General features: G+C 53.5%; 5 protein-coding genes across 5 annotated transcripts; 2 read left to right on the top strand and 3 right to left on the bottom strand.

The window, feature by feature from the left end:
• Positions 1-305: 305 nt before the first annotated feature.
• On the top strand, positions 306-2,961 carry COCSUDRAFT_52595 (hypothetical protein; the record flags this gene model as incomplete). Its single annotated transcript, XM_005650332.1, has 6 exons — positions 306-667; positions 831-1,003; positions 1,290-1,471; positions 1,697-1,772; positions 2,022-2,257; positions 2,663-2,961. 6 exons carry the CDS (start codon positions 309-311, stop codon positions 2,822-2,824), a joined length of 1,188 nt encoding a protein of 395 aa, XP_005650389.1. The 3' UTR covers positions 2,825-2,961.
• Positions 2,962-2,976: 15 nt separating this feature from the next.
• Positions 2,977-9,340, bottom strand: COCSUDRAFT_52594 (carotenoid isomerase; the record flags this gene model as incomplete). Its single annotated transcript, XM_005650331.1, has 10 exons — positions 2,977-3,426; positions 3,674-3,904; positions 4,249-4,480; positions 5,032-5,204; positions 5,348-5,467; positions 5,617-5,792; positions 5,935-6,109; positions 6,237-6,444; positions 6,586-6,677; positions 9,263-9,340. The coding sequence occupies 10 exons, from the start codon at positions 9,338-9,340 to the stop codon at positions 3,253-3,255; spliced, it is 1,659 nt and encodes a 552-aa protein (XP_005650388.1). The 3' UTR covers positions 2,977-3,252.
• A 6,086-nt stretch (positions 9,341-15,426) lies between these two features.
• COCSUDRAFT_60853 (hypothetical protein) lies at positions 15,427-16,548 on the bottom strand (the record flags this gene model as incomplete). The annotated part of the gene is made up of 4 exons (XM_005650330.1): positions 15,427-15,445; positions 15,554-15,811; positions 16,082-16,279; positions 16,481-16,548. The coding sequence occupies 4 exons, from the start codon at positions 16,546-16,548 to the stop codon at positions 15,427-15,429; spliced, it is 543 nt and encodes a 180-aa protein (XP_005650387.1).
• An 845-nt stretch (positions 16,549-17,393) lies between these two features.
• Positions 17,394-19,484, top strand: COCSUDRAFT_64860 (hypothetical protein; the record flags this gene model as incomplete). The annotated part of the gene is made up of 5 exons (XM_005650329.1): positions 17,394-17,795; positions 18,132-18,387; positions 18,647-18,896; positions 19,187-19,317; positions 19,472-19,484. The coding sequence occupies exons 1-5, from the start codon at positions 17,693-17,695 to the stop codon at positions 19,482-19,484; spliced, it is 753 nt and encodes a 250-aa protein (XP_005650386.1). The 5' UTR covers positions 17,394-17,692.
• Positions 19,485-20,087: 603 nt separating this feature from the next.
• Positions 20,088-23,815, bottom strand: COCSUDRAFT_64859 (UDP-D-glucuronic acid decarboxylase). The gene is made up of 8 exons (XM_005650328.1): positions 23,634-23,815; positions 23,324-23,452; positions 22,997-23,160; positions 22,724-22,829; positions 22,284-22,427; positions 21,798-21,963; positions 21,286-21,464; positions 20,088-20,914 (listed from the first exon to the last, which is right to left on the bottom strand). Exons 1-8 carry the CDS (start codon positions 23,655-23,657, stop codon positions 20,795-20,797), a joined length of 1,032 nt encoding a protein of 343 aa, XP_005650385.1. The 5' UTR covers positions 23,658-23,815; the 3' UTR covers positions 20,088-20,794.
• Positions 23,816-26,597: the final 2,782 nt, after the last annotated feature.

Genomic DNA, 26,597 nt, shown 5'->3' with positions numbered 1-26,597 from the left:
GCAAGCCAATTCTCTGGTGATCTACTGTTACAAATGGGTAACAACAAGCACGATCTCGTTGATGAGCAGCTGGTTCTAAATTTTCTGCTCGCACACAACAATGTCAAGGTGTTCCACTACTTTGATATTCAGATCAATGCAGCAAACGGTCTGAATGAGAAAGAATGGCGCATAATTGGTGTGACCGCAGATAATTTCGAAACCAAAACCCTAGACCAGGACCAAGCCATGGAACGCCGTTTGGCAACCTGGACATATTGCTCTGCAGTGGTGGGCGGCTGTGCTACAGAAACTTTGAGTTAGCAGCCATGGCCTCTGCCAGGCCCCTCGTCAGCGTGCAGTCCCTTGCAGGGGAGGCTGCTGAGCAGACAAATCTTCCAGCAGTGTTTTCTGCACCCCTCAGACCAGACATCGTGCGCATTGTTCACACTGGCTTGGCCAAGAACAAGCGTCAGGCCTATGCAGTCAGCGTGAAGGCTGGGCATCAGACCAGTGCAGAGTCATGGGGTACCGGGCGTGCAGTCTCCCGTATCCCCCGTGTGCCAGGCGGCGGTACACACCGTGCAGGCCAGGGTGCCTTTGGGAACATGTGCCGTGGAGGTCGCATGTTCGCTCCCACAAAGACATGGCGCAGGTGGCACCGTAAGGTCAGCATCAACCAGAAGAGGTGCGATCAACGCTCAGCAAAATCAATTGTATCTGAGCAGGACAAGACGGCTGTGCATGGATCAAAGCTGTAGTCTCATCATTTGTTAACTTACATCTTTATACTATATCGATACGTTTTGTTGAGGGTCATGGACTTAATGTGATGATTGATGAATGTACAGGTACGCAGTGGTGTCTGCTCTGGCAGCATCTGCTGTGCCCTCCCTGGTGCTGGCACGCGGACACAGGATCGAGCAGGTGCCAGAGATCCCTCTGGTGGTGGATGACGGTGTCGAGACATACAGCAAGACCCGCAAGGCTCTTGAGCTGCTCGAGAAGCTGGGCGCATCTGCAGGCAAGTTCCCCCTACTATTTACACACTAGGTTGAGTTACCATTAGCTTGATCTGCAATGAAATGTGCAGACCATGCTGCACAGGAGACCTCTGTGCAGATCCCTCGTGTTCGTCCTTATTGGAGAAACTGGTAGCCAATCAATCTGGTAGCCAATCAGCATGGCTATTGGCCTTCCGGGGTTGACACAGCAGTGATTACAGGGATGTTGTTACTGACATGCATCCACATGCTGATCTGGGCATCTGGGCAATATTACTGATGATGAATCTGTGTTGCGCCGGGCAGATGTGGAGAAGGCGCGCGCCAGCCGCAATGTGCGCCGCGGAAAGGGAAAGATGCGCAACCGTCGCTACACGACGCGCAAGGGCCCCCTGGTGGTGTACAGCGGTGACAGCGGCATCTCGCGTGCCTTCAGGAACATCCCCGGTGTCGACCTGCAGGACGTGGAGTCCCTCAACCTGCTGCAGGTGCCTGCTGTCCCCAATCCCCCTTTTATCTGGAGACTTCTTTTGGGTGCATCCACTGTGATTGTTTTTGTCATGATAAGGAAACAATTGTTTGTCATGAGACATGTGAGACTGTTCTGATTGGAGGCGGGGAAGGCAAGATTCGATTTGCAGATTGGGAGCTTTGAAGCTATTGGCTTGTGTAATTGTGAGGGCATGTCTAAGTGGGTGTCTGCGCATTTGCAGCTGGCGCCCGGTGGCCACTTGGGCCGCTTCATCATCTGGACCAAGTCTGCCTTCGACAGGCTGGACGAGATCTTCGGTGCGCCCCTGCTTTCCTCTCATGAGCAGCTCATATCGCTTGTCCCTGACTCCATGTCTGCGCTGGTGTGTGTGTGCTCAGCGTGCTCTGCAGCCTTCAGATGACCGTCCAGCACTCGGTGGTTCAAGTAATCTGTAAGTGGGATCAGCCGATAGTGATCATTGCGGACTGTATCTCCATGGGAACGTAAAGAAAGGGATCGTTGCGCTGCTGTGTCTTGACGTACGGCCGGCATGCTGCGTATGACAGGCACCACAGAAGAGGCCAGCAAGCAGAAGAAGGGGTACAAGCTGCCGCGGGGGCAGATGACCAACGCAGACCTGACCCGCCTGATCAACAGTGACGAGATCCAGTCCATCGTGCGCCCGCCCAAGACCGGCCGCACCAACGTGCCCCTCAAGAAGAACCCTCTCAAGAACCTGGGCGCCTTGCTCAAGCTCAACCCCTACGCCAAGACCGCCCGCCGCGCCGAGCTGCTCGCGCAGGTGCGCCATATTTTTATACACTGATGTCACTTTCTGCGGCACTTATGGGCTCAACTGGAGGAATGCGGACATCAAGGGCAGAGCGAGCGTTAGAGCAAGTATAAAGGGCTGCCTTGCCGTGTAAGTGCAATGCTTGCAAGATTCAAGACAGTTGCACTCTGTATTTGACATGCCTGCACTGTCTCCTGGGGTTACTGCACAGGACAGTGCATGCGGTGGGATTGAAAGCTGGGAGCTATCTGGGAGCCTTTGAGCTGGCAGCCAGCAGAAGTCAAAGTGACAGAACATGCCCTGTGTTCAATGCGGGCATTGCTTGTTTCACGTCCCCAGAGGTGTTCTTATCTCCGCTTCACACAGAAGGGGTGCCAGTGATAGTCGATGCTGAGCTGCGGTGGGATCATGCAGGAGCGGAAGCAGAAGGAGAAGACGCTGGAGAAGGCTCGCAAGGCGCGCACAGAGGAGACCAAGAAGGTGGGCAAGGACTTCTATGGCAAACTCATCCAGGAGTCGGACTACCAGGGAGAGGACTATGAGGTCTTCTCCTCCTGGCTGGGCCAGACCGCCTGAGCAGCTGCCTCGCTGCCTGGCTTCCTGCCTGCCGAGTTGGCTTTGTTTCCATTTGTCTGTTAGGCTGCTGCTTGTAGGAGGAACGGTGTAACAACGGGAATGGATCCTTGGAATACCTGTAAAAGTAGATGCTGGTCGAAGCACATGTCGGCGAATATTCTGGCATTTTTCACATACTCATGCATGTCGCATCAATGTCTTTTTTCATACATGGTTTCGAAGAAGGCCGCTCAGTGGCCATTGAAGCTCCTAATCTACACGACACTATAGGCAATTTCTCTTTGCTCTTTGGTTCTAATTTCCCCGAAATATTTCCCCGAAATATTACAACTCTGTCAGTCGATTGTGGCAGATCAATCATTTCCGAACATTTTGAGCAAAACAAACAATGTTTTCTTGGCCCACTCCAATATATTGCAACACAGCTGTCAGGCCCTGTCCCTGACAGCACCCAGGACTGCATTGTAGCCCTGGTCCAGCACGGGGATAATCGGCTGCTTGCCCTGGTCGCACAGCACTCTATGCGCGCATCCAAAGCCCGAAAACACCACCGCATTCACGCCCTGCCCTGGGAATGTGCTGTCCCCCACACAGTACAATCCCTGCATGCAGAAACCGCCCCCTTCAACTTTTTGGATTCCACAATTCTTCATTGCAATATCCCTGAAGTGTCTGGACACCAAAGTGAATCTCCCCAAGATCACAAATGAGCAGGGCCACTGCGTGCATCTGGATGCCCTCAATTCATCGTTGTTTTATTACCTGAAAACATGGCCCCAGCAGAATCACAGCCACGGTGGGAACATGGATTCAGAAGCGCACAGTGTCTGTCAAGAGGGGGCTGCTTGCCTTGATGGCGGTGCGGTTGAATGGCATGCCGAGCATGCCGAGCGGGCGGCGCGAGGGAATGGGCCCGTAGGAGCCGTCCTCGCGGTTGAGGAAGCGGCGGTGGGTGCGCGGCGTTCCCGTCTCCCGGAACACCGTCGCAGCCGCCAGGCCCATCAGGTGCGCCTCCACGCGCGCCACCAGCGCGTCCGCCACCGCCTCCTTCTTCCTCTCATACTCCTCCGGTGACAGCCCCTGCACGCCGAGTTATTTTTTCACATGGCCGGCAAATTTCACAAAAGGCAGAGGACGTCGAGTATACATGCACATGATCTGGATCTACACTTGCGGGTGTGCAGTTTAGTAACACCGCCTCGGCTGATTGTGAGGCATGCGCAATGCTGCTGCTTTAAGTTAGCCTGGCTCAAGGCAGGCATCCCTGGAGGATGTGGCATTGGCCGGCACGGGATCGCTCATGGACGTGCAAGGGCCCCTGCTGCAGGTGAATATTGTCTCTGTGCATGCAAAGTCCCCTGACATGCAATGCATTGATGTACACAGCTCAATCAGTGGTGGCTCGCTGGGTGATCGGGGCGCACCCGGTAGTTGTCGATCCAGTCGGGGGAGAAGATGTGAACGATGTGGGTGCCATCGGGGGACAGCGAGGGGTCCAGAAGGGTGGGGATGGACACAAAAAGGGTCCCTAGAGGGTCCTCCATGCGCGCCCAGTCCTCCACAATGATGTGGTGGCATTGCGTCCCGGCCGGCAGCACATCCGCGCGCACGCCCATGTGGATCGACACAAACGATGGCGACTTCTTGTACCGCTTCCTGTGCAGCGCAGACACACATTTAGAGAAAGCACAATTTGTCTACAACGACTCAGCAGCACAGATCTGTGTGCATGTTGTGCTGTACGGAAGCATGCATGCATGTGAATAGTGCGCACATGCATACAAGAAGCAACAAGTGCTGTGCAAGTACCACTGTGTATGGTTGAGCTTGCAACTGAAGGCTGCTGCAGGACGAGCAGGGGTACGCTCTAAAATGCTGATGTGCAATGATACATTACCATGATGCTCCCGCTCTGGGCAGCCCACCAAACTGTATGACGATGCATATTTACAGCTTGAAACTTGCCATCTGTTCAGCCACATCAGGAGTAATAGAACAACCTTTGGCCATTACTTTTGCTTTTCATTGGTTCCCGTTCTGGACGCAGCGCATCGTTTGCCATGCACCCCACAGCCCCGTGCTGTGTGTCTGCATGACAAAACTGCACACCCCACTAGGCACATCGATGTGTGATATCAACGTGTGCTACAACTTGCAGCTTAAACGGCATGATAAGGATGCCAATAAGTAAGAACCAGGGCGCCCACCTGAACAGCTGCTCTGCCTCGGGCATGTCTTCATCGGCGAGCAGGCGCTCAAAGGTGTCCCATCGCGTGGCATTGGACACCACGGTCTTGCCCCTGAACACCCGACCGTCTGCCAGGCGCACCCCCACCGCTCTCGCTGACTCACCCTCACCCTCCACCAGGATCTGCTTCACCTGCACTCACCAGAAGGTCCAGCAATCATGAACATCCCAGGCACTATCATTGTTCCTCGAGCGAATATCGAACGGTAAAAAGTTATTGAAGAAGGGGAAGAGCTGCAATTCGAGGGTGATGGATGACTGGATGAGTGGCACACATTTGCTTTGTATTCGATGTGGCTGCCCCTTTCCTGCAGACCAGCAACCAGCTCCTCCCCAATCCTGCCCACTCCTCCCACCGGGTAATTGATGCCTCCAAAATGCCGGTCACAAAAAACCTGCGCACACAGCATCTTTTATTGTTGCACTGCCCCTGAGTGCCTGTCCCATGCCTGTCCCAGGCTCGAGAAATCTGCAGGTTCCCATCAGATAGGCGCAGATGCAGAAGTCAAGAGACTGCTGAAGTAAGTAGAGATGTAGAGCTCACCATGCCGGCATTGATCATTGGGGTGTGCTCGGCCAGAACGGTGCTCCAGCAGTAGCACTCTATGTCGATGAAGCTGAGCAGCTCGGGGTCCTTTATGTATTTGCGCGCCACATCGCCAGTGTTGGAGGGCAAGTATGATGCAAGGGTGAGGCACGCCAGTGGGTGCTTGGCAAACTCTGGCCCATCACACATTACAATCCTTAAATCAATCTATGCACCTGCTTCGCACATTGCCCATGACATATGACTACTGAAGAGGCAGACAAACTAAGCAGAATGTGCAGCAAGGTCAAGATTCAATTGGCAGGGCAATTGTACCTCCGAGCAGGTATCGGGGTTCTTCCAGGCTCTTCAGCTCCAGCGAGTTCAGTGCATTGAACACCGCCCAGCACTCTCCATAGAACTTTTTAATGCCCTCCCGCTCATGGGGGAAGCGCTGCGAGAGCTCCTCCACAAACTCATCGTAGTCCCGCCACACCTTCACCTCCAACCCCTGTCCCACACCCCAAGGACTACCTTCAATGCACATGCAACAAGTCCCCTTTGGTAGCTATCTCGCTTACACTGAGTTTTGTAAGGCAGCAGCATTGGACAGGGAGGGCATGGGGCATGGGGCATACGTTGGGGTGGGCCTTGGATTGGGGTAGGTGGTAGTGTATCTGTGTGGGGTCGGGCACGGTGTCCAAGCTCTTGCCCACAGCGGCCAGAGCGCGGGTGATGAGATTTGTGGTGCCCTCGTGGCCCATGCCAAACATCATGGAGGAGCCCACATCAAAGGTGTACCCCTCTCTATGGAAGTGCCCTGCGCTGCCCCCTGGAATGATATATCTGCGCATGAATGCTGGTTCTTCAGTATGTCCTGCTGAAGGCATTCAAAGAAAGTTCACGTTGAGCTAGGTTCCCTCAATGATTTGAGGTTCATGCATGGCACCCTGGGGAGGTAAGGTGGAAAAGCTTCAAAGGGCGTACTTTTCTAAGACCACCACTTTTGCTCCCTTTGCAGCGAGCTGGGTCGCTGTTGTGAGGCCTCCTATGCCAGAGCCGATGACTACGGCATCATACTGAAAGTCTGTTGGCGTCTTGGCTGACCCACTCTGCAGCTGCGGCTCTGCAGGGGGCGCTGCCGCTGTTGCAACGGCGGAAGTGGTGATGGTGTTCCGTCCACATCTGTGCGTGTTGACTGCCTGGAGATTTGCTCACACACTGGGGTCAGGCACTGCCCGACATCACCTGAACACCGCAGTGCTGCAGAATTTGGCTTGGAACGCAAGGCTCCAAATTGCCAATATGCCAGTATGCAACTCTGAATTCACCTTCGGTATTGATGGTCCTTGGCATCGACTGGAAGAACTTGCCAAGTTGTGAGCCTGTCTTCGCTGCTGCTGTTGAAACCTGTCACAGCAGACTCAATCCTCAAATGTCATTCGATGTCGATGCGGTAAACTGGTCGATATTGATCACAAAATACGATACAAAGTTTAAGAATGTTGTGCTTCCCACCTCAAGGACGGGCTACAACCCTCAAGCACGGCAGAGTGCATAATGCCTGTCCTGTTGATTATTTCATTCGACGCTTTCGGTGGAGTTCATCAGAGCTCCAAGACTCCTCTCAGCAATTATCTTAGTACTTTCAATGCTGTTTTTCAATAGATCCTTTAAACTGAGTGACATCTTGTGATGGATAAGACAAGTCATGCCACGTGGCTTGCATGCAGAAGCCCCATTGAGGGACCGTGCAGCTCTCACAACGATGCCGTCTTTTCTGTCACAGATGATGTTGGGTAATTGAGAAAGCTCGGCAGATCTCATTGTCTTTCGAAGACTAAAGTTGAAGGATAACCTCTTTCTCTTGCAATGCTTCCAATTGAATAGATGAGAAGCAAGCAACATTGCGCACGCATCTAATTGCAATTGGCATCGAAAGGTGTTGCTAAAAGTCATGTAGCTTTGGCAGCCTCAGATTGCCTTGAGTGAGAGCAGGACACTTTGGGAGAGCTGCCTTATTTCTGTAAAACGTGAGCCTGCCTTCCAATAGGCAGTACGCACGATGCGTAATGCCTGGTGCAGCCTCGATCCCCCTGCTGCTCAGTCTGGGGCGATGGGCAGCCGCGTTGGGAGGCCGTTCATGCCCTCCCCCAAGAGCAGATGGGCTGGCTCGTCTGGGATGAGTGTGCCTGCCACATCTAGCAGCTCGTCCACAATCCCATTCGCACAGTCGATGACGTCGATGTCGAGCTCAAGGGACGACGTCAGGCCAGCTCGGTCATCCAGCGAGAGGGACAGCAGCCCCAGCAGCAGTGGCCAGGCACAATCCTGGACTCTGACTCCGGGTCCTAGGTGGCGTCAGGAGCTGTCGGATGTGTGCGGAGACACAGAGGCCAGCTCGAGCGCAGCATCGCAGCCAGGGCTCCACAGCCAGGGGCAGCCGATGCGGCCCCAGCAAGACAGGGCAAGCAGAGGCGGAAGAGGTGGTGGAAGGGGAGCAGCTAGTGGTGATCCTTCCGAAGGCTACCGCCGCAGGAAGGGCCTTCCGCAGAGCAAGAAGCTGCGCAGTGCTGCGGCCGCACCCCCAGGCAGCAGAGAGCGGGCTTACAGCAGCAGCAGTGACAGCAGCGGCAGCAGCCACAGGTCGGCTCGAGGGGATCTCAGGAGATTGTCGGCTGACTGGCGGGACGATGAGGACTTTAGGGCAGCGGTCCAGCTAAACCGCACCATTGCTGCAACATCCAATGCTGAAGATGTGTTGCGCCTGGTGGAGGAGCATGGACATGTCTTCACCAGCGTCAATGCCGCCACTGCCTTCCACAGACTGGCAAAGGTGGGGCCCCATGCACGTTTAGTACTCAAGAGGGCGGTTGTGGATGGGTGTCATGCGGCACTGGGAGGCTGCCTCGTGCCTATTTAAACTAGGAATTTGACATCTACGGCATACCTCAGGTAGCAGGTTACGCTCGAATAACGGATGGTTGGGCGGTGAGGGAGTGTGTTGCGTGTGCCCCAAGTGATGAAACACCTTTGCATAGAGCATTGCCGCAGCCAAGCAAGCACACCTTGTGTGCTTTGCTCCTGCCTGGTAGCGCTGCATGATGTGATGCCTGCTCCAGGCATTGAACGGATAGCTGATGGGACAGCACAGCATAACACAAGTTTCCTCTTCAGTGGCTCTATTGCCCACTATATGGTCATGGGGACTTGATTGTAGGCATTTGCAAGATGGGGTATGGTCAGGGGAGTTGACTGTCTGTGGGTGGGTGCAGTGTGGGCAGGAGACCTCTTTGGCACAGCAGGAGTCCTTGAGGTTGGACCCTCGGACAAAGCAGCTGGCAGAGCTGGTGGAGGCCAAGTGGGAGGATTGGGGCGGCCGAGCTGCCAACAATATTGCCTGGGGGCATGCTGTTCTGGGGCATGGATCGTCAACAATCATGTCCAAGGTGCCATACACCTTACACACACCATTCTGTGCTACATATTTTGTAAAGCATGATGATATGCTGGCTCTCTCTCTTTTGCTCACATCTTGGTGATTTTTCAGGGTCCCTCCTGGGCTCGGAGCGTAGTGATTAAGCTGCTGTGAGGGTTGTGGCCTTGCTATCTGAACAGCAGAGCTTCAGGAGAGGTCCATGACAGCCAATTTACTGAACTCCACTGTGTTGGTGGTCCCGCAGGTTGACACAAAGCTGCTGGAAAAGCTGCCGACGATGAGTGCGCATGAGATGTGTCTCATCTTGTGGAGCTTCGCCAAGACAGGCTTCACCTCTCCACAAGGGTTTGAGAAGGCTGTGCCTTACCTGCTGGCCAGGCAAGATCACAGCATCCTTACTACAGATAAAGATAGTGTTCAGGCTCAATATTGGCAGCGGGAGGACCATACCGTGCTGCAGATGGTTTGCTCTTAGAGATGCACAGAGTGAGCCATGATTTGAGTGTGCTCTGGCTGCAGGAAGCATGAGATGAACATTCAGACCATCACCATGCTGACATGGGCATACGCAACCGCTGCGCCATACAACAAGGCCCTGTTTGCAACCTGTTGCGAGGTCGTCCTCAATGATTGGCACTCGATAGACCTCAGGGTGCGAACACCAACCACAGTTTTAGCATTTCCTGTTGTAGTCCTTACTTGGGACCAATACCTGAACAAAGCAAGTTGACTGTTATTGATCCCTTGTCAAGCTTCCATGGACAGGGGTATTGCATTTCTGCAATTGCTGACAGCGGGTTGTGCACACCCAGGCGCTGTCCAACATGACATGGGCGTGTGCAAGGGTGGAACACTATGACGAGAAGCTCTTTGATGCAATTGCGGCGCGGGTGGCGACCAGCTGGGAGCACATCTTCAATTGGGACCTGGGTAATTACGCGTGGGGCCTGGGGAAGGCCTATGGCGAGCTGGGCATCCAGGGGTCTGCCCTTGCAGACGAGGACCGAGAGAGGGCTATTTCCCGTTACTTGTCCGACAACCCAGTCAGAAACAAGGTCAGGCCCCTTTGCATGCAAACCCCGTAAAGCACTCTTCTAGGCCTGCAATGACGCCTACTGCTGTCGTGCCTCCGCTCTCTCCCAGTGTACTTAGCATTAGGCCCCTGGAGGGCGTGCAAACTATGTCCAGCCTCTAAGGGAAGTTTCATGCTCCAAGCGTGTCCCCCAATGTTGCGCATCTCGGCAAACTCTGCCAAGTCTGCATGTCTCAGACTGCCCTGACCTAGCGGTTAGCCAATGCCTTGGGTGCACAGGAGCACACAATATTCAATGGGGGTTTGATGGGGTGTTGTAGTATCATAGGAGCCAATGCCTTGGGTCTAGAGGAATCAGAAATTTCAATGAGGGATTACGGGGTTTTTTTTCCATGGGAGCCAGTGCCTGGGCTCCAGAGCAGCACGAACTATCAATGGGAATTTTTAAGGGGTGTTGATTTCCTCAGGCGCTGGAGGCGATCAGCGCGGCGGCGCTGCGGCAGATGGGCGTGTTGAACATGCGCACGATCTCCAACATCGCGTACGGCTGCGCGTGCGTGCACTTTTGGGACTGCCAGCTCATGGACGCCCTCGCGCAGCGCGCCATCGACCTCGCTGGGCAGGGCAACGGGCAGGTAGGACCCAGCTGCAGGATCTGTCCCCTGCTATGATAGAATATTTCTGGATGTTGGGTGTGTCAGAGTCCCCTTGCTTCACCTCTGGTGTGTATGTTCCTGAGCCCATCTGCGGATAATTGTTTCGACCTGACAGCAGCAGATGGCGCGACCTGGAGGTGCCAAAGCGGTGTGCATGGTTGTGAGGTTGCTGTTCCTCAACAATCTGAAGGGCTTCATGCTCACCTTCTCTTTGCTGCTCTCCGTTGTTGACCATGAGAGAGGCGATTGGAGCTGTCTCAAGAGAAGTCGAGTGTGCATGGGTGGGTGACTTTCGTTTGCTTTGGGTTTTGACAGTCGCTGGCGATTCTGCTGTGGGCGTTTTCGACGCTGCGCCACGAGCACCCGGCGCTGATGGAGGCGCTGGCGAAGAGGGGATTGCAGCTGCTGGACACGCCCGTGGAAGAGGGCGGCCTCAACAACACCGCCATGACCATGGTCTTCTGGGTGCGTTCCATTTTCCCCCTCCTGCCTGTGATCAGGCTCACCTGCTCGACTGCTGTCTCCTTCTAAACCTCTTGCCCATCCTCTCGGCATCTGGCGACTTCAATAGAGAGAACCCGTCTGTGGCACTTGCCCCGTGACCTTACCGCGGCCGTGAGCACCATGAGACAGAGTACTTTCCCGTGCTTGAGGACAAGACAGGCGCCATGTCGCCATGACAAGACCTGCTAGTTGCCACGGTATAAGCAGGTCGAGCCTGGTAATAGATGTTATATTGGGCTGTGACCCTCACACCGCGTCATGTGCATCGCAGGCGTACGCCAACCTGGGCAACAACACGGATACGAGCCGGGAGCTGCTGCTGCAGCTGGCTGAGGAGGCGTGCGCGCGGCAGGACACGTACTCCAGCCTCCCAGCTGTCGCCTGGTCGCTCACCGTCGCCGGCTGCCTGCCCGACCCCCTCCTGCGCAAGGTGCTTGTCCCAGCAACACCCCTTTGGCACCATCATTCCAGGGGGTACTAAGTATTACTATAAGTATTAAGGTCCCTCTTTGATCGAATCCCTACCCTCCTCTGCAGATGCGGACTATGGGACCTTCCTGCATGCTGGTGAGGGTCAGGTGCCAATCATGGATGATCCTTGACTCCATCTTGCGCATGTCTTCTACAATGAATCCCTGCAGCGCACGCCCCACCCGTCTTTGTAACAAGCTCGGATTTATGACGGCATGGCGAATGCTTTGTACGCCCCAGATCGTGTGCGGCTGGCTAATGTCAGCAGCTGAAGAATGTGGGTGGCTTTCCAGATACGGAACCTAGTGGGGGACCTACGGGGCATGGACGAGCTCAACCTGAGCCAGCTGTACCAGACCGAGCTGGCCGTGCGCCTGAGGGATGCCGCCTCCCCTGCACAGGTATGGGGCGACAAAGAGGCCGCTCTTTCGCCATCCTTAAAGCTGTCCTCCTCCTGTCAGGATTGGCAGATGTTCAGTCCCATGCCAGCACTACCCAGGTCAGATAGCTGAAGTCCTGTCAGAGATCAATAAGGGGATATGCCATTTCACTGGAAGCTTGCGTTGACCAGCAAGGGCACCGGTGCAGCTGCGCTTCACGTTCCTTCAAGGCTACATGCATCTGTAAGAGAAGACATGGGAAGGGATGCATGCCCGCTTGCAGATCAGTCTCAATTATCAGTGTGGGTGATTCAAGGGGGGGCTTGTCAGATTGAGGGTTGGGCTATGGGTTATTTTGCTTATCGAAGGTGAAGGCTTTGCATGGGCCCAGACCATGTGCTGCTGACGGACGTGAGCTTGTTAAGGTTGTCTAAGCAGGGTGGCAAAATTTGTGTAATCTTAATCACCGGGGTGGCGGCGGGTGCAGGCGCCGGCGCGTGCGGAGGACCTGTTCCGGGAGTGCTACCAGATGGGCGAGGTGCGCGCAAAGACCAGCAAGTTCTGGGAGTCCCAGCTGGCGCACGGCAAACGCTACATCACCGCCATCCACATCGAGGTGGGGCCCAGGGTTCTATTTATCTTCACTCACTTTTTGCAGTGGAGCGTTTTTGACCCGTCATCAAGCCCAAACCCTGAAAGATTCCAATGCATGCCCCGTAACACACTCTTATTGAAGAGGCCAGGCAATCCCACGAGCGCAGGCTGACATGTCAACGCATTACTGGGATGCCAGGAGGCGTCACCTGCCATTGGCGGTAATCAGGCTGATTGATTGGGGTGGTTTGGAGGCTGCTACGATTTCTGTTGTCCATTAATTGTCAAGGAATTCTGGAGTAAACTCATAAACGTATCACTGTTGTTGTAAAGGTCGTTGTTGACTGGGGACAGGTTGCGCGGACCGTGGAGAGCTTGGGAGGGAACATCAAGTTGGAACATGACACTGGCGAGTGGTCTGTCGACATAGGCTTCCCAGAACACCACGTGGCCATTGAGGTGTGTGCCTCCTGTTTGACATCGTGCACGTCTTCCTGATCCTCCTTGCAACTGTCAGCATGGATTGCACTCCTGCTTCCGTGTGTTGCACCGTCCTCGTTTTGAGGGGGAGGATTTCCTGCTTGAAGCCTTCGAGTTGGGAGGCATTCAACTTTGTGATATCAAGTTGGACAGTGAAAGGCTGCCTGTAAGACCAATGAGCCTCAGATGGCTCCCAACACATCTTTTACTTCTGATAAAACTGCAAATTGATGTCTGGAATTGTGGCACTTTGATGGGCCCACCCACTGTGCAAACTTATACATTGCACTCCTTCTCCACGTGTTGTATTGTTCTTGGCTGAGGGGGGAAACCCCTTATTTAAGCCTTCCACTCGCAAGACATCGACATGTGGAACTGCGGCAGGTTGACGGGCCGACCCATTTTGCAAGCAACACGCGGAGGCCGCTGGGCCCGACACTGCTGAAGCGGCGGCTGCTGGCCGCGCGCGGATGGGAGGTGGTATCAGTCCCCTACTTCCACTGGGCCGAGCTCAACACCGAGTTTGAGCGCCAGCTGTACATCCACCTTGCCCTGCAGGTCAGCCTCAGCGCCCCTTTAGAATTGAATGCAAGGGAGTTGCAGCATGCATGCAGTAAAAAGGTGTGCCAGATAGTTGTGATATTAGGACTGACGGGCCACAAAGACAACCATTGCATGGCGTCATTTGTCGGCATGCATCACCGCTGATCAGCTTCACTTCCTGGCCAATTCAAATTAGCGGGCTGTCTGAGTTATTCTTAGCATGGTGGTCACATTCTTTCAATTGCTTTATTTGTGAAGGTGTGGTTTCAGAACAGGCTAGACTTAGGCTGTTGTGGTGATGTTCACAGGCACAGCCCAGGGGGAGGCATGTGGTGGCAGCGCCTGTAGCACCACAGCGCATGGACGATGCAGGGGCCTTCAGCCTGCGCAGGAAAGTGGAGGGCATGCTTCAGGATGTCTCTGCCCCCTTTCCTGCGGCAAACTGGACCGCCCCCATACCAAGCGCGCAGGAACAGCCGGGCAGCCCTGCCTCCTCAGCAGCATCAATGTTGACACCATCGGGTAGCTCTGGCAGCAGATACTCAGTGCCCGCTGACATGACAGCCTGCACCACAGCGTCTGAGGAGCAAGAGCGGCCGTGCGGTGAGGCAAGCTCCTCCCGAGAGGCTTCAAGGGATGCTGACAGCCAGAGGGAGGCTCTGGGCAGCAAGGGAACCAGGCTTGCTGTTCTGCAGTACAAGCAGGGGCGCCTGTCAAGGCATGGGCTATTGACGAAGGTTGCTAGGAGAGCAGCGAACGGGCACAGCAGCAATGGTCCGGGTGAGGAAGCGCCTGTACTAGCTTCACAGCAGAATGATGCCGAGGAGTAGTGAGTGAGTTGGAGGGGAGCAGCATAATACTTTTAGGAGAGCGAGAAGATATTCAGAGCGAAAAGTAAATGCGCATTGTATTCCTGCTCTCATGTGCAATGAAGTATACAAGCCGTCAATCATCTGCCACCTTTTCTGCCTGTACTAGTATCTTAATTATTTTGGTAGACCAGCATGGTTTGAAATGCATGCCCAGGCCATTTGAGTTGAGGTCTTTTTAAAGATCTGCCATGAATTATCAAAATCCCTTGCAAGATTACACAATAGCAGTTGCAGCTGGTGATAAGAGGTACTGAGAGCTTACTTTGACAGCTCATGCCGCATTCACGTACTGACAAGTTGTGAGCAATCCTGATTCAGCCAGCATCCTATTATGCCTTGACCTTCTGAATTGGTCTGCTTGCAAATACACTTGTCAAGGCTTGCACCGCTTTGCCATGCAGACTGCCTGTGACAAGGGAAAGGACACACGCAAGGCATGTCACTGCAAAGAAGGGCCGGGGATCCTTGGGATTGAACCACTCTGAGGGAGGAAGCACCGACCACACCCCCATGATAAGCAGAGGGTGCAGCAGATAAACATCATAAGAAACATCTGCCACCCATTTGAGCGGCCTGATGGACAATGCTTTTGCTAATACGCCGTATGGCCCACCCAGGCCAGCACATGCCAGGAGCAGAATCAAGGCGGGAAGCAGGGGCTGCAGAAGGCCAGTCACAAAGACAAAGCCGACCGCCAGAACGGCTGGATTTGCTGCAGGATGGTTTGGGTCCGGCTTTGGACCGTAGCTGTTGGTGCAGCAGTCTGCAATGATGAGCGCTGACAGCACCACAGTAGCAGTTCCTGCCTTCCACTGATTCCTGCGGCTCAACAAGGAATATCTTGTTTGCACACATTTCACTGCCTGATGGCGCTCCTGCAATCTGCACAAATACATGCATCAAGCCATGCCATACAGCATTCAGTTTCCCTGGTTTGGTGTTACGAGGGCAGTGCACTTTATGGCTCAAAAACAGGAGCAGACCTGGCAAGCCACCTCACAGAAGTGGTGGATGAGAGGGCCAGGTAGGCCAGCACTCCAAGACACATCGAGCCAAGGTGTGAGGCGAGGGACAGATATGAGGCGCTCCACATGTAGTACATCTTGGCCTGGGTCTCTGCTGTGAAGGGCCCATAGAAGGGCACCGGGATCAGCTTCCACAGCTGGATTCTATTCATTACATGCCCCCGATGGCCAAGCACCGCTGCTATTGTGGCAGCCGCTGCCCACCCCACCCTCACCCTAAAATTCACAAAGAATCCATGTCAAGTGCTTCCGAATGCGGACAATGCTCTTACTAGAAGGAGCCATATAGCCCTGGCATGTTTCACTGTAACTGTGGGCGCGCTACCAACAGAAAGGACCGGTCTTCTCCGATCAAGGTCGAGCGCATTCCACAACAAAACAAGCTGCGCGGCTGCAGTTGAATGGGAAGGATCCTGTATCACCTATAAGGATATTTTATCCTGCTGTTTAAAAATGCATGCAAGGCTGGTTTTGGAAGCTGCACACCTGAATCCCGGGGACTTTGGCCGCAGCAGCAGCAGGCAGAGCGGCGCCAGAAGGAAGAACTGCATCTGCACCGCTGTGCTCCATGTGTGGCTCGCGCAGCCGGCAAACGGCAACATGTTGTTCACAAAGGCAAAGCTGGCCCACAAAAGGCGTGGACAGTTGTCTGGGTTGAATGGATCCACCTCAGCAAATGCACGCCTGGCATCCCATGCAAGACTGCAGATTTAGACATCCGGCTGTTGTTTGCCCGCACAAATGAGAAGATCAGCAGTATTCATGATAGTCCATTAAGACGCCTGAGGAGGCCATCATATGCATGTAAGCGGCATTAGGGAGGCAGGTGCTTCAGGGACTCCAGATGGAGACTTGTGCTGTGAGGTGGGAAGGCAGATGTCTGACCTGGCATCGGCCGAGATGAGGTCAGCGGAGATGGCAGGCAGGGCCACAAAGTAGACAAGGGCCAGCATGCTGTACAGAGCCGGTGCAATGCGCAGGAACCTGCTGGTGTAGTACCTGCAGGCTCATCCGCTTCCAATTAATCGCACACCTATTGCCGCAGAGGGTCATGCAGTGCGGGATCAGATGCAAATCTTTCTAGCACAAATGCTTGCCTTCGAATGTATGGTATGTATGCGGGCGCTGTGGCCAAGCCTGGCACCAGTGATTGGGCTGCTAAGAAGCCTGTCAGGACCAGGAAAGTGTCCATGAAGACTTGTGGCATCTTCATCAGCCCTGTCATCCAGGCGTGCTTGTCCAATAATCGGTAGACTTCCATCTTGTCAGAGGCTGATCCCACCACCCAGAACATGCAGTGCCCTATCAGCACGCCCAGGCATGCGAGGGCGCGCTGGCCTGACACTGGGTGCAAGTTGATCGGGTGCATTTTCTGGGTTTTGCTGGGCAGGTGGGCGTCCGCATCCTTGCTTGTTCCACGCACTTGCTCGCACATTGCAGTTCATATGCTGGCTGACAAGCCCCGCAGTGCAATCTATGAGCCAGGTGTTCCAAGATCGCACTGTTGATCTGTATATAAGACCTTCTCAGCACCAGCTAGGACTGCCGTGAGTCAGCAAGCACATCCTGACGCGCTTGAGCTCATTATCGCAAGTAAGCTTGACACTTGACTGTGCACCCGTCGCGAGAGTTGCGGTATTATATTCGCCTAGGCACCCCGAGATGGGATCATCGAAGGGCTGTCGGTTCAGCATTTGGATGGGCGCGACATTCACGAGGCGGACCAACGGTTTGCGATACGCTCTTTCTGCATTTCGGAGGTCTCAAGATGCGTCAAATATCAGCCATCACCACCAATAAAGATACCACCGATCAGAAAGGAGAATGTAGATCTCAACATCCAGGTGCCTAATAAAATCATGGTGGGGCTGTAAAGGCATCCAAGGCGAGCCTTTTTGAATGCCGAGACGCTCTGACGAAGTGACTCAAAGCCAATTTGTAAGGACTTCATCCCGATCAGGTGCCACTGATGGTAACTTTTAAGTAGATTGATGGTGGCATCGATCTCCACGCCGGCCTGCATTGCTAGCTACGAAAACGTGTCTCAGAATAGAGACATTTGACCATCGGCCTTCGCCACGTTTAGCGAGTAGCGGCATGTATAGCTCCTCCGAACTCTGTGGCAATGCGGAGCTGCTGCGGAAGATCATGCAGCACGCTACCGATGGGCACAGTGGCAACGGGGTTGGAGAGACAGCCGGTCAAGATTTGGATCCTCAGCCAACAGTTGCTTTTGGACAAGACAGTGAGACTGGATCCAGGCAGCACTTGGTGGATCTCTACCGCAAGGGACTTCTATCCTCCCAGAATCTGGAGGAAGGAGGTTGCCACAGCCTCTTTGTGCAGCCGAACAGGAGCTCACATGCCTGGGCAGACACACATATGACCAGGCGAGATTCTGAGACCAGCAGCGCACCTACGTTGCATCAGCCCGTAGCCTGTCGCCCTCGAGCCCAGCAGTACAGCAGGAGCCAGCAATTCTCAGAGGCAGCCTACCCTCGATTCAAAACGGCAGCTGCCCATCCTGCCGTGGCAGACCTGACCAACAAGGAGCTCGCCCTGGGCTTCCCTGATCACAGCGCAGAGGACAAGTCAGAGGATGACGAGATCGAGGCACTGCACGCCGGCTGCAGCCACTTTGGCCTGGACGATGGGCTGGCCTTCGGGTACATGCGTCAGTATGACAGCGACCCCACAGCAGGCTACTTCTCAGAGCCAGGCAGCACCGATGATCTGGAGCGCCTGAGGACGCTGGGCTCCCAGGACTCGGCCTGGACAGTGCTGCTGCCAAGGTGGGGACCACCCCATTGCAACTCATGACATGCCATGCGGACAAGCTGTCTTGACATCTGTTCTTCTATTCGATCAAATTCTATTCGATCAACTTAATGTCTGCAATGTATCAGACTCAGACAATGCATCGAGATCTCATACTAGAGATGCCTGATCGCACTGAACTCGCTCAGGACATGACATGCATGCCCTCTCCAGCGCCACATTTGCCTGTTGGCCTCGCCCTCACTGATGCAGTGTCGGGTCATGCTCGCGCAGGCAGCGGCGGCGCAAGAGCGAGAAGCCGGCGCGCGCGCCCGAGGCTGTGGGGCCGGAGTGGTACGCGGAGCAGCGCCTCGCAAAGCGCATGGCGGCCTCGCTGCTGCCGCTGGGGTCCTCCGTGCCGATGCAGCTGCGCCGTCCGCGCTCCAAGAGCCGCGCCGATTTCCCAGCCGCCGACCGCGCCGCCTCCGCCGGTGCCGCCCTCGCAGGGGCCGCCCTCGCGCTCGACTCCAAAGGCTCCTCCAGGGTGTGTGCCCCTTACTGCCCATTCCATGCATCATGATAAATTTGTATAAGGTCACGGTTACGTCTTTCATGTCATTTGGTAGAGTCTTAGGTCTGGTTGGAATGCAGCCTCCAGTGAGTCCAATCACCAGATCCCATCATCAGCCTTGCCAATGTCAGCACGACAATACTTGTCAAATGCAACGCAGCGCCCTTCATTTCTTGAATGATGTGCCTTTACACTAAGATATAGAAGACCCTTGGGCAGATCTGGCAGTACTGGCCCTGACATGTTTGCAATGCTGGCGGCAGGAGTGTGAAGACTGTGGCACAACTCAGACGCCACTGTGGCGCCAGTACGAGGACGGCACCTACTGCAACGCCTGCGGCCTGAGGCGCAAGCGAGCCGATGGCGCCTACGTGCGCAGCAGCAAGGCATCCAGGTATGCCACCTCACAGCACATACACTCCACGAGTCTGTTGGGACCTAAGTCAAGGGTACTAGTTAGCGTGTCCTCTGGAGGCTTGGAGGCTGCTCCAGAGAGGCGGCTGAGAATGAGGCAGCCACCGGATCTGGCTGCATGGCTGCTTGTGCAGTGCGATGCAGTGATGATGGCAAGCACTAAACATGCTTTGGTGGCATGACAGACATGCTCTCAATAGAAGGGACGCCCTATAGGCTGCAGGTCATGTCTGCATGCTTGAGATGAAGCTTGCCCAGAAGCTATCAGATAGCCCAGAGTGACCTTGCAGGGTGACACAATTCTTATGTTCCAATGCAGGTCTTGACTGCCAGGCGACAGGATGGTTCGAGACCATGAGAGAATTTTCAAGTCAAGATCAAACAAGAATGAGAGCGGCCTGATCTGTCAATATTCTTCGTGACAGGGTGCAATATGGGGAGCAGATATTTCATCTGCGAACATCCATTACCTTTCTAATTAGATAGTCATTTTTTTGACTCTTTTTTGACTCTTTCACCGAGGGTGGCGGTACTGATATTTACACAATTTGCATCTATGCAGCCTATGTAGCAGCCTTGTGCGATCCCATGCCCTGATCTTGCATGTGAAGTGAGGAACTGAGAAAATGGATGAACTCAACACCTGGAACTTGCATCGTAAAATCTTGAATCTAGACAGCTGGCGATACCCATAGGTAGATCAGAGACCTCTAGAGGGCTTGTAATGGCTTGGTGACCGTGTCGCTAAGAATTGCAAAGTGATGAAAGATATTCTGATCTTTTTGTGGTAAATATTCTGGTGTGCAGCGTATACATACTCTTGACTTCAAATCCCTATTAGAGATGCCACATGGAATGTAAGAAGGTACTCTGCAGGAGCTGTATTACAATGCTTGATTTCCTGCCCTCACGCAACAATATCATAATTGTAACGAGGCTCTGCCCAGTAGGATGAATTGTGCTGCGATCCCCGGAATCAAGACCACAAGATTCTCTGTAATTAAAATTCGGCAGCTTTGCTTGACGAAAATTCTACAGGATTCTCAAATCGCACCAGAAGTCAAATATATCTAAGTAGTGCACAGTTTGCATGACATGAATGCAGCATCAGTCGACACTGTCAACAACAGAAGACCCCACAAGTATGGCACCAGACACGCTGTGCTTGGTGATCAGGTCACTATGCTACCATCAATTCAAACTGATGAGATTCACCTTTTGGCTGCAGGGGCTCGTAACCACCAGCAGCAAGCCATCAAGGACTGTTCTGATGAGTGCTCCTTACTTTGTAGAAAGAAGCAATTTCATACGTTCAAGCGCCCATAACCTTTTGTCACACCCAAGATCCAAGTACATGGCATGCATGTGATCATCAAGAACCCCAATTTCTTTGAGAGCGATTGAAGGTGATGCCAGTACAGAGCCATTGCAGCGGGTCCTCGGTGCAGGTAATTGCTTCAGGCCCTCCCTGGAACCTTGGGGGCTTCCACGCCGAGGCGCTTGGCAAAGTCGCTGACCATGCGGCTGAGCCCCTCGCGCAGCGCCACCTTGGGCTCCCACCCCAGCGCCTTCTTGGCCTGCGCAGCAGTGCAGCATATGATTAACCTTATGAGACAGCATAACAAAGTTTTGTATTGCTGTGGACCTGTTAAGAACAAAAAATCTCTAGAAAAGGGAATCTATAATAAAAAGCAAAGTAGGGATGCAAAGACAGGCCTGGCTTGAGCTGTTGGGGCGATTAGACACTTTATGACCTTGAACTAGGCAAAGTATTACCTCGGACTTGACAACCAACATGCCCAGATCTTCCAGTAGACACAGGCAATCATGCACAAAGCATGCTTCCATGATGCTCGCAAGTCTAAGTACAGATCAAGTCTGCATACAGGCGGTGCAGTATGTGCTTGCAGGTGTGGAATGCTGGGTGATACAGCTGGGCGGGGCATGCCTTGGAGATGTCGGGCTTGCGGCGGGAGGGGTCGTCGGCGGTGTTCTCCTTGTACACGATCTGGGCGTCGGGGTTGACCACCTCCTTGACCACCTGGGCCAGCTCCAGCATGGTGAACTCGGTGGGGTTGCCGATGTTGAACGGGCCCGTGTACGGGCCATCCATCACCCGCACCATGCCTGCCCCAAACACCACCCACCACATGTCAGCCACCTCTGGCAGCTCTCGTAGGCAGCAAAGGCGCACTCATGACTCTCTGACACATTGAACGAGGGCAATTGAGATTCACCCCCCATCAATAAGGATGTCCACCAGCAACAGTCCTCTACAAATGCAGCACATGTGCACCCACATCATCGTGCGTGCACATGCACCGGCAGATAGACACGTGGAGTATTGAGATCGAGCAAACATCATGCCAGCAGGAGCTAGCAGGTGTGCATCTTTGACTCACCTGGACATTGGGTACAGGCGACATCAGGGGGTCAGAGGAGATGGGAAATGAGGCGCACCCTCGACCAGGTCCGAGACGTATTGGAAGGAGCGCGTCTGCTGACCGTCGCCGTAGATCGTGAGCGGCTGCCCCGTCAGCGCCTGGGCCACAAAGTTGCTGACCACGCGGCCGTCGTCCAGCGCCATGTGGGGCCCGTACGTGTTGAAGATGCGCACCACGCGCACCTGCGCGCATGTGACCGCACATGCTTGCACACGTGCCATACCAAGCCGTGCTTCCACACCCCGCAAGCACAGCACACCCACACAATACGACCTTGATCCAATCCAAGAGGTGCTTCCACTAGCTGCATACTCGGAGGAGCACTCCTGATCGGGCTGAGCATTCTGCGTGATTGGGCTCAGCATTCTGCGACTTTTTCGGAGACAGTAGTGGGGACAACCTTAGAGCCAAATTCCAGCAAATATCTCTTCTCATATCACATAATCAGTGCATCCATCACATTACACGACTAGCAAATGATGCCAGGGCAGCAGCGGCGTACCTCCAAGTTGTGCTCCCGCTGGTAGTCGAAGGTGAGGCATTCGGCTGCGCGCTTGCCCTCGTCGTAGCAGCTGCGCTCTCCAATGCAGTTCACATTGCCCCAGTACCCCTCCGTCTGAGGGTGCTCCAGCGGGTCACCATACACCTGCAGCAGATGCAGCCATTATGTCAGCTCGTGACTACTCAGCGCCAACCTGACGCTCCTCCTGCTCCAGACAACTTCATGCTCCCCATATTTCCTAACAAATTATAATTTTATTATTGTTGTTCCACGCTGTTCCTGCCAGAGGCAACGTGCGTCGGCAGACAAGCTGCAAGAGCAAAGATGTCTGCTCCAAACACCAAGAGCACTTTCAAATGCCACAGTGCGGCTTCTGGCATGTGCAAGGCTTCAGGAAGGTGGTGCATGCATTTCATTATGAGATCTCAGCAGCGCCGCACCTCACTGGTGCTGGTGAGCAGGAATCTGGCGCGAGTGCGCTTGGCGAGGCCGAGCATGTTCATGGTGCCAATGAAGCTGGTCTTGATGGTCTTAATGGGGTTGTACCTGCGCCCAAAGATGATCAGTGATCAGGACCGGATGCAGATCAACGCTGCGCCCAGATTCAAGTGTCTGTGAACCATGGCAGCTTTGGGCTTTGTGGGCATGAAGACTACAAGTGAACTCCCACAAAGACAATGCAGGCATGCTGCCCTATGCCAAGGAGCTCGCACTTGTAGTGCACCGGCGATGCTGGGCAGGCCAAATGGTAGATCTGGTCCACCTCCAGCAGCAATTTCTCGACAACATCGTGGCGTATCAACTCGAAGTTTGTCTTGCCCAACAGGTGTGCCACGTTCTCCTTGCTGCCAGTGAAGAAATTGTCCACGCAGATGACCTGAGGCGAACAGCAGCTTTGAAGGATGGTCAAAGGTCATCTGGGACTGCAAAGAACGACTCCTCCCGTGTATTCGCACAGAGTCTCACACAAAAAAACTGAAGGACAGCTCCTGTAAAAGTCTTGAGAAACCCCTTGGGAAAACGTCAAGGTCGAAGCTTACATGATCTCCCCTCTCCACAAGATAGGTGCAAAGATGGGAACCGACAAAACCAGCTCCTCCAGTCACCAGCACTCTGTTTCTCTCAATACGTGGCTTTGCCTTTATTTTCGTCTCTCCGTTCTCGTGCTTCTGCACAGAAATGCAAGAAATGACCTTGAAAACCCATCAATATCACATGTCATCGTCACAAGCTCTTGGCAAATGCAGCGCAGTTCCCAGATCCAAGATGTGGAACAAGCAGAAAACAAGAGCATTGCCAGTGGGACGGACTATCTTGCATATGGCATGTCGTTGGAAGCATTAAACTTACTGAGTTGCCGTTGCTATCTGCCATATTGTATCCGCTTCGATACCCTGAAGAACACCGCTTTTAGCTGCCAGTTATTTCAAAGGGGACGGTGGGCCAACCTGCGCGCCTACCCTCAAGCGATCAGGACTGTGTTCTCTAGACAAAGTAATGACTTCCAATGAGGACAACAACTTGACGAGAATATAGATCTGGATTGCAAATTAGATCGGAGGGGAGGAGAACAAGCGGTCCCGCTCCGGTGCGTCTTGCCGAGACCCGTAAATTGCTCAAGGTGACTCATATGAAACTTCTGGCTGAGATGCATTACTCCATGGTCATGCTGGTCATGCCCATACCCTCTATATTGCCCGAAGCGGAGAAGATAGACCGCAGTTGCCATTACAATTTGAATTCTTGCTAGTATTTGCAGCGCATACGCCCGGCCCGCACAGCCCGGCCGGCCGGTGGCCGTCAGAGACTCTGCCCATGGGCAGCCACAAGGAAATGGCCAGCCACAGTGACATACCATCTATGGCGATGATCCTGATGATCCCATGACACAGCACTATCCGACACGCAAACACACGCACCCACGATTCATTTAAGAAATGTAGCTCAAATCATGTGCCCCAGCTTAAAGCGCTGGCCACTGTGTGACAAGGTGTCTTGGCTGGTGCAATGCATGCTCCAATTGGCATCCTTCCCCCTTGTTATGGACAGCACCAGACACCTATTTGGGACAAATACAAAATGACTCCTCAAGGAATAGAAAGTCTCTGCACCCATGCCATTGCATCTCAGGGACGATTTCTCAAATCCTACTATGTGCCATTAGAAAAGGTGCACATAATTGTGCGATATTGTCCAAAAGAGGATAAAGGTGAGAAGCAATGTCGAGTTCAATATCTCCCCATAGAAGATGCTCCCGCTGCAGGACAAAGCGAAGTTATTCAGGGCAGTCATGCATTGGTATACCAGCAGCAAGGTCGGAGAACCTGTGAAGATGAAAGGGGCCACTAATTGTGCCAGTCTGAAGTATTGAAAGGTGCCAGTACCACCTCACACCCTCACCTGGACAGGAAGTACTTCTTTGGCTGTCCCCCAGTCTTGGTGAATAGTAAACAGGCAACCTGTAGTGTGCAGACCTTCACTTAGTCCACATGACATCAGGACATAGTTTGGGGTCTAACATGCCACCAGAACAAAGACTCACCACCATGTGCATCGCAAGGTAATACAAGAATCCGCCCCAGCCAGTCACCCCCCAAATCCCTGCAATCAGGCCTGCTACCAGGGCTCCAAATACGCCGCTGCACAAGCAGATGAGCAACATGAGCTGCACCATTTCACCTATTTGGGGCCTTGCCCGACACTGAATTCCTTTCGGCCCTGTCAGTGGAGTGCAAAACAACCTTAAACAGTACAAGCTAGATCACGAAAAGAAAGAATCCATTGGCGATCTGGACTCACATGAAATTGACAACGCCAGCGTTATGTTGCACATTCTTTTGCAAGAGCATGCCAGTGCTCAGGCTTGCTGGCGATTTCTTTGCCATTGAATAGATCGCTAGCCCAGGATCGATGTTTTATCGCTGGGAATAACAAGTGCTGCCCATTGTTGCGATCCTTAATTCTATGTCCTCGATTCAAATACTCGCCAATAATTCAGCACAGTCCTCAACAAGGCAAATGATCTGCAAAAGTCAAAACAGGCTTGGACGTTCCACAGGTGCTGGCATCAAGCGTCGAGTCCAAAATGCAAAAGGTACTCTTCAAGAAGTAGTTATGTTGAAAACAATCCAAACATCGTTAAAAGCGAAGTAATTTGACGGTTTCGTGGAGAAGGATTTCTCATCGAATCCCTTGCGAGGGCTTCGCCATTGAGGGTGAGAAAGTGTAGGTCTGGTGGAACTTCCCAGGCTCCTGTGCAATTTCAAAATTTTCTCTTGTAGCCAACGGATGTCACTGATCCTGAAAATTAGTTGATCTTAATGCGAAGCTTCATAGTGCCGCCATGATTATTGAGTTGCAAGCATTGAATTGATCGGGTGGGCAAACGGGGGTCTGATGAGTTTCTGCGTTGCACACCACCGGTGCTGAGTGGATCGCCATTATTAGAATAAACAGGATTTTTGGTATTTAATTGCTCTGGGTTTGTTTCAACTGGCGGTCTCCGATCATATCCTTGGTGCCTGGAGCGCACTTTCGAGTGCTTCATCTCGTTGGGTAGTTCCCAGCATGGCTGACACCCAGGCAGTTCTGGCGCCGTCTGGGGTCTCAACAGGGCAGGTAGGTCTCCGCGAAGCATGAGCGCTTGCAATTATAGGCTCATTATTGGCACAATGAAATAAACCCGCTCAATCTTCCAGCTGTCAGAGCGTCATGGAAAATCGTGCAGGAGGTCAGCAATCGCCAAGTATGCGCCTCAGAATTTCCTGTGTCACAAACTTATTAAGATCTGCACTTCTGCACAGGTGTCTGCCGTGCTGGCATACATCCTCTTCATCGGTCTATGGTGCTATGCAGAGCTCCTTGAGTATGCCAGAAAGTGAGGCGTCCGACAATTACCTACCTTTTCTCTGTATACATGGGAACATTGCATTGTGCCTGGCGACTCCCATAATGCATGCGGCTCTCAACTCCACAGCTTGTGGAAGTGGCCGATGCAGGTTGGCTGCTGAAGCAACATTGCCGGTTGTCTGCACAGATCGAGATATATCAGAGCGCACTCAGAGGATCATGATGAGGAGACGGGCAGGGAGGGAACCCAGGCAAAGGAAGCTTCCTTGGGGTCTCCTGGCGTATCGTCCTCCCCCCAAAAGGAGTTCACCTTTGTTGGATCAGGCTTTGCGCAGTACGTCGCGCTGACCTCTCCTCTTGAAAAGTTTGATCACAAGAGAATGTCATCTGCATGGCCCCTGCATTTCTGTGTTCTGAGAATTCTCTAGCCGCATTTTCTTGCCTTTGACCACTGGTGGTGCGCTT

The sequence above is a fragment of the Coccomyxa subellipsoidea genome (genome assembly GCF_000258705.1).
Source record: "Coccomyxa subellipsoidea C-169, whole genome shotgun sequence".
NCBI classification, from domain to species: Eukaryota; Viridiplantae; Chlorophyta; class Trebouxiophyceae; family Coccomyxaceae; genus Coccomyxa; species Coccomyxa subellipsoidea.
This window is presented reverse-complemented; position numbering and strand designations above follow the sequence as displayed.

Coding starts and splice junctions, on each gene's coding strand:
- COCSUDRAFT_64859 (XM_005650328.1), bottom strand. CDS start 23,657: ATGGCAGATAGCAACGGCAACTCA. Junction 21,465..21,797: donor CGTCTCGGACCTGGTCGAGG/GTGCGCCTCATT, acceptor TGTTTGGGGCAG/GCATGGTGCGGGTGATGGAT. Junction 20,915..21,285: donor GCAAGCCCGACATCTCCAAG/GCATGCCCCGCC, acceptor ACTGCTGCGCAG/GCCAAGAAGGCGCTGGGGTG.